The sequence below is a fragment of the Sycon ciliatum genome, chromosome 9 (genome assembly GCF_964019385.1).
Source record: "Sycon ciliatum chromosome 9, ocSycCili1.1, whole genome shotgun sequence".
NCBI lineage: Eukaryota > Metazoa > Porifera > Calcarea > Leucosolenida > Sycettidae > Sycon > Sycon ciliatum.
The window spans coordinates 12,345,351-12,350,694 of NC_088651.1; the positions used below are offsets into that span (position 1 = coordinate 12,345,351).

Below are 5,344 nucleotides of genomic sequence, written 5' to 3' on the forward strand. Positions count from 1 at the left end.
TGGCCCGTGGGCTTATATCCGGATATTGGCTCGTGGGCTTATATCCAGATATTGGCCCGTGGGCTTATATCCGGATTTTGTCCCGTGGGCTTATATCCGGATATTGTCCCGTGGGCTTATATCCGGATATTGGCCCGTGGGCTTATATCCGGATATTGTCCCGCGGGCTTACTAGTATATCGGGATATTGTCCCGTGGGCTTATATCCTCGGAATTACGGTATGCATGAAATTCCATTTCAAACAAGACAAAAAGAATCGGGCAATTTTCCAGTGAAACGTGAATGAAGTTTGAGGTGACATCATTCTGTCGAATACACAATCTTTTCTTCTACACAATCCAGGCATCTCCACACACTGAAATGAATGCAGTAGAGTGGTGGTGGGGCCCATTAATAATATTAAGCTCTGCCGACCAGAGGTGTCGGCTTCATAATATCTCAATGAACGCCCCAAAGGGAGATCGGGTAGAAATTCGTAGCCGGCCTACGTTCCACCCTGTTCCGTCGGAGAAGTGTGAAAAGGTATGGAAACGATCGGAAATGATTGGGAAAGTATTATGGAAAATAACGCGAAGTATTGAAAGTGTGGAAAGTATGTAAGTGTGAAAAGTTTGGATGTATGAATGTACGGAAGTACATGTATGACAGAATGGAGGCGTGGAAGTAGGGAAGGAGTACATTTTTTACTATTGGCACAGCCCTACTGGAAAACAGGTGGAGAACAAAATGAAACGAGGAAAAGGACAAAACATAGGGGATGTATTTGATAATGAAGGTTCACGGCATATGTGCGTGCTAATGGCGTGTGCGCGCAGCGAAGCATTTCAGCCGTCACTGCTCGTTTACAGGGATTAACAAGGCAGTGGACTGAAGTAGCAGGCGGCGTGCCGTGTACTCAGCACGTAATATGGCCAAGCGGTATTGGAACGGTACATGCCTTGGCATGAACCACTGACCCAGCAGGAAGTTGGACTTCCCGGCAAACACGAGGACGACCGCCAGGCGTATAACGTGCACATCCAGTCGACTCCCCATCACGTGATCAGTGCCCAGCGGTGTATCCAGCAGAGCGGAAAGGGCGGGCAGAGGGCGGCAGGCAACCCCCTTCGACTCGTCAGAATTACCAAATTGCGTGATGTTCGCGCAGATGGGCCGGCCAGACATATCAGGGCATGTGACGTCATTTGTCGCGGTTGCAGTCGACTGGGAGAGATTGCCGATGTTCATTCCATCCTGCAGTCGCCGATATAGACGAATGGCTCGATCAGCAGCCCGGATCACTCTGGAGAATACCGTGCCCATCACGTCACTGCTCGCGTAGAATGAAGCATCAGCAGCTCGCATTTCACACAGCACAGTCTGAAGAGATGCCACATCTACTGCATTGCCCGCCCGTCCGCTTCTAGTAGGAGTGGATTGCGACGATGGCTCGGTGGCGGATCGAGCGGATCTTGCTCTGTTAAACGTCCGTATTTGTCGCATTAGGTCCGCCGGTGGGCCGGGCCACACCGGGAACGACGGTCTACTGCTGCTCTGGGGCGTACCACGAAGCGGCATAGCATTGGCTTGGCTGCGCCGGGAATTCGCAGTCGCCGACCGCAAAGGAAACTGTGCCTCTACCTCCGTGAGAGTGGCAAGGAGGGTTTCATAAGCTCCGCTCGCCACGTGGCTGCCGGCGCAGCAGGGCTGGCCGAGCAGGGGAAACGAGTTGGCCATGCTGCAGCACATCGTAGACACAAGCCGTTGCACGCTTAGTAGGGAATGAGCTAGCCTTCGGTAGCTGGCCACCGACCCGTACTGGACACGGAAGGTCAGTGGAATTGCGATATCCGCTGAACTGGCAGTGTGCGAGGGAAGGCTAGACGGTGGCAGAATGCCGCCTTTCACTAGCAAATACTGACGGTATAACCCGAGCGCCTCTTTGTTTTCCTTAAAGAGATCTCTCAATTCGCCTGCGCTGTCAGCAGTCACAGAACGAGAAAACGTCAGCAACAGCACCATGAAGGCAACCAGTGAGGATAACATGGCAGTCGAGTAATACATTGTGGAACGAGCGCCCACGGCACGTCCAATCTTGATGAGCACAGGCAAACGCACGCCAGTCACCGTCCAACATATACGCGGAAAACGTGCACACACATAATGCATGCAGACGCGCACGCACACACACGCGCGCACGCACACCGGCGCGCAAACACACACACACACACGCACACGTATTATGCTCAACGTGGCCACATTTATCATGAAGAGTTTTCATGGCCAGCACACAGAGAGCCAACGCTCTGCAAAAGACGTGTGCATAACAATTATTATGGATACTTGAGTGTACAATACACTTGTACGTGTGTGAGCGTGTGTGTGCGGGCCGGATTCTCTTGTCACGTGATTGATCGGGTGAACTCACTTCCAAGAAGAATAAGCGGCAAGCTCAGGACCCTTGCTCCCTAAGTAGTTTTAGCTTTAATCTGACTCTTTATGCACATCTACAATGCAAATGTAGGAAGTTGCGCTATGGCAACATATTGATCTGCTTTGATAGTGGTGACCACTGTACTAATAACTGCCTGCGTTGACTTTGGATTTTTCTGATCTGAGCATTTCACAATCGACATCTTTCCTATCACGTTCTGATGGATTTTCAATAAAGTTCTTTGTCTACATGAGGGTAACGGAGTAACGAGACAGCGTTTTGGTCTCTGTTGGTCTGCCTTCCGTACGTACATGTAGGCACCGTGGAGTTGGTCAATACGTGACAATTCGGATGACTTTATTTCATTCCTTTCTCTGTGATTCCGGTAACCCAGACTAGACCGCTTGCAGACTGGTGTGCCTGTGGGCATCTACATGTGTTTGGATACTGTAAAGCGTGAAATTTTCGCGGCGTTTTTAGTTCGCGTTTTCAGAATCCGGACAGGTTTGTGAGGTTTTAATTTTGCGATTGCAGAATGGCATTCTTGCTAAACCTTTCATTGATCTCCTTTTCGCGCTGTCTAAATTTCGCGATTTCCACGCGGTCGTGAATTTCGCAGAAATTAGACCATCGCAATAATTTCACGGTTTACAGTATTGAATCAAACCAAACCAACTAAGTTCGCAGTAAGTCTTATCAAACTGATGGAAACGTTTGTTGCTGTGTAGGTGATATAGAGTGGGAATCAAGACAAGCATTTTTGTTGACAATCAATACGAAGTACTCGCCACGCTTTTTGCAAGCACCCTTCTACTTTTTAAGCACATGCAGACGCAATCAGTCAAAAGGCCCCTTTCTATCAAAACACGTACATGTACATTATTGTATGCAAATCACCGCCTATACAGCTGCACTGAGTTTCTTTCTGAGAAAGACAACCAGCTTAGGAAGTACGCGTACGTACACTGCATTGCAAAAAACACTTAGGATAACTAGGCGAAGCTCGAGACAGTCGAGTACGACGAGAGGTGAAGTCCGGAAATGAAATGGAAACCGTATTGTACTGACTGTAATTTTGCATTGTATTTTATTACTTCACTTGGGCATTCGCGACAGACCCTAAGGTCTTCTTACAGGGTGACCAGATGGTATGATGCTGAGACGAAGGACACACTTCGAAGACAGGACTGATGCCATGCAAACGGCTACGATGAGGAATTTCACTGACTATCCTCACAGGGATGACGCATTTCTTTCTTTTTTTGCGAATACCCGGCGGTTCCGTTCAAGTTCGTCTTCCACGCAGCTTGCACACTCCAGGCGTAGAATTGGAATTGTGCATTGTTGCTGCGCCCTGGCAGTATGGTCATCCTCCGGCTTGTGCGCTCCACAAATAGAACATTCTAAGTGCAGATCAGGATCGTGGTACATCCTCGGACGTTCGCCGAGGCGAGGCTCCTTCAACTGGCTCTGCTCTTGACGGTCCATGGTGTACTTTCAAACGGGGGCTAAGATAGATCTTAGTCAATTGCTGTTTACAAAAGAAGGGAAGAAATGTGAATACTCGACGTACTGTCCTAGTCGCGATGGACTAAATGTCCATACTACATAGACCAATCTCTCAAGCACTGTCGCCGACTTTGATAGTTCTCCAACATTGCAGAATATCTTTCAATAGTGGAAAGTATGACAATATTTTTTATGATGTACACTCAGTTGTCTAGGATGACCGTTGATATGCTATAATCATTGTTGGAAGGTGTGATTATGGCTGTGGGAGATGTATTTCACATCACATTGAGTAGTACATTTAGCACAGTTTGAGACGGGTTTCTGGAATGACAGGACCTGGCTGTTAGCTAATTTGAATTACCTATGTAACTGGGTGCACAGCATTTCGAACTTTTGCGAGGTTTCAACATACAATTCAATGGCTTCATATCCAACCGAAGCGTTGTCGTTGAAAGTATAAAATCAATTGATTAGTTGACCTGAAGATAGTGTCGCTATTCGCCACTGATTGTTATAATTATCCTAGGTTGATTGTCACGAGGTTGATAATAACAATTTGCATTGCCAAGACGTTTCACTATCGGTTTGATTAAACTTGACAATTCTTTAACGATCAGTGACTCACCTCTTTGTCAACGCGTTCGTCTTGCAGACACCAACTTATTGATACGGGAATGCTCGTTGATTTCTTGATCCTTTGCAGCCTAGGAAAGGTATTTCTCCAGATGGGTAACTTTCTTCCCCATCCACTGTGCGACCCGTTCATTCAAATTGTGATGCGCCGCTGTGCTCCCACATTCTACTTATACAGAACGGCGGTGAAACTGAAGATGGGTTCGAATTCAGGCGTGTGTAGTTTTGAAATCGGGCTGAACACATTCTCAGGTCACACAGAAGTGCACTTCGGCGAGCGTCTGCTAACCTTGATACGTAAAAGACCACCACGGGGCACTGGCGGCATCAAACAAGGCAATCGTCTGCACCGTTTGGTCGCGCTTTGCACTTCCAGAGCTAAATACAACCCGAAGCAAGGTATCGTGGGAAACAAACGGGAGATTCATCGACATCGCGCTAGTTCGTATCGCATTGCTACAGATAACACAACAAGAACAACACGAACAGATACTGTTACCTACTCTTTAAAATCTGCTTATTCTCAACGCGATAATACCGCCGAAAGACGACGATCAGGCATGGACGGCTGCAAGACAAAGGTGGCGTATTGGTTTACCATCGTCAACGTCAGCGAACAAGCATGCAGCTGCCACGACGGATAGAATGTGAACAGCGTTTCCGTGGCTCGCCGTCCAACAGCAACAATAATAATTATTGGTATCTGCACATCTGTAGATCACCAACGCCCCTAGGCACTAGTGAACTCCTGAGGCGTAGTTTCATGCATACACCTGCAAAAAGCA

General features: G+C 47.9%; 1 protein-coding gene across 1 annotated transcript; it reads right to left on the reverse strand.

Moving 5' to 3' along the window:
- Window positions 1-265: 265 nt before the first annotated feature.
- Window positions 266-4,937, reverse strand: LOC135824479 (uncharacterized). The gene is made up of 2 exons (XM_065337214.1): window positions 4,552-4,937; window positions 266-2,074 (listed from the first exon to the last, which is right to left on the reverse strand). The coding sequence occupies exons 1-2, from the start codon at window positions 4,690-4,692 to the stop codon at window positions 833-835; spliced, it is 1,383 nt and encodes a 460-aa protein (XP_065193286.1). The 5' UTR covers window positions 4,693-4,937; the 3' UTR covers window positions 266-832.
- Window positions 4,938-5,344: the final 407 nt, after the last annotated feature.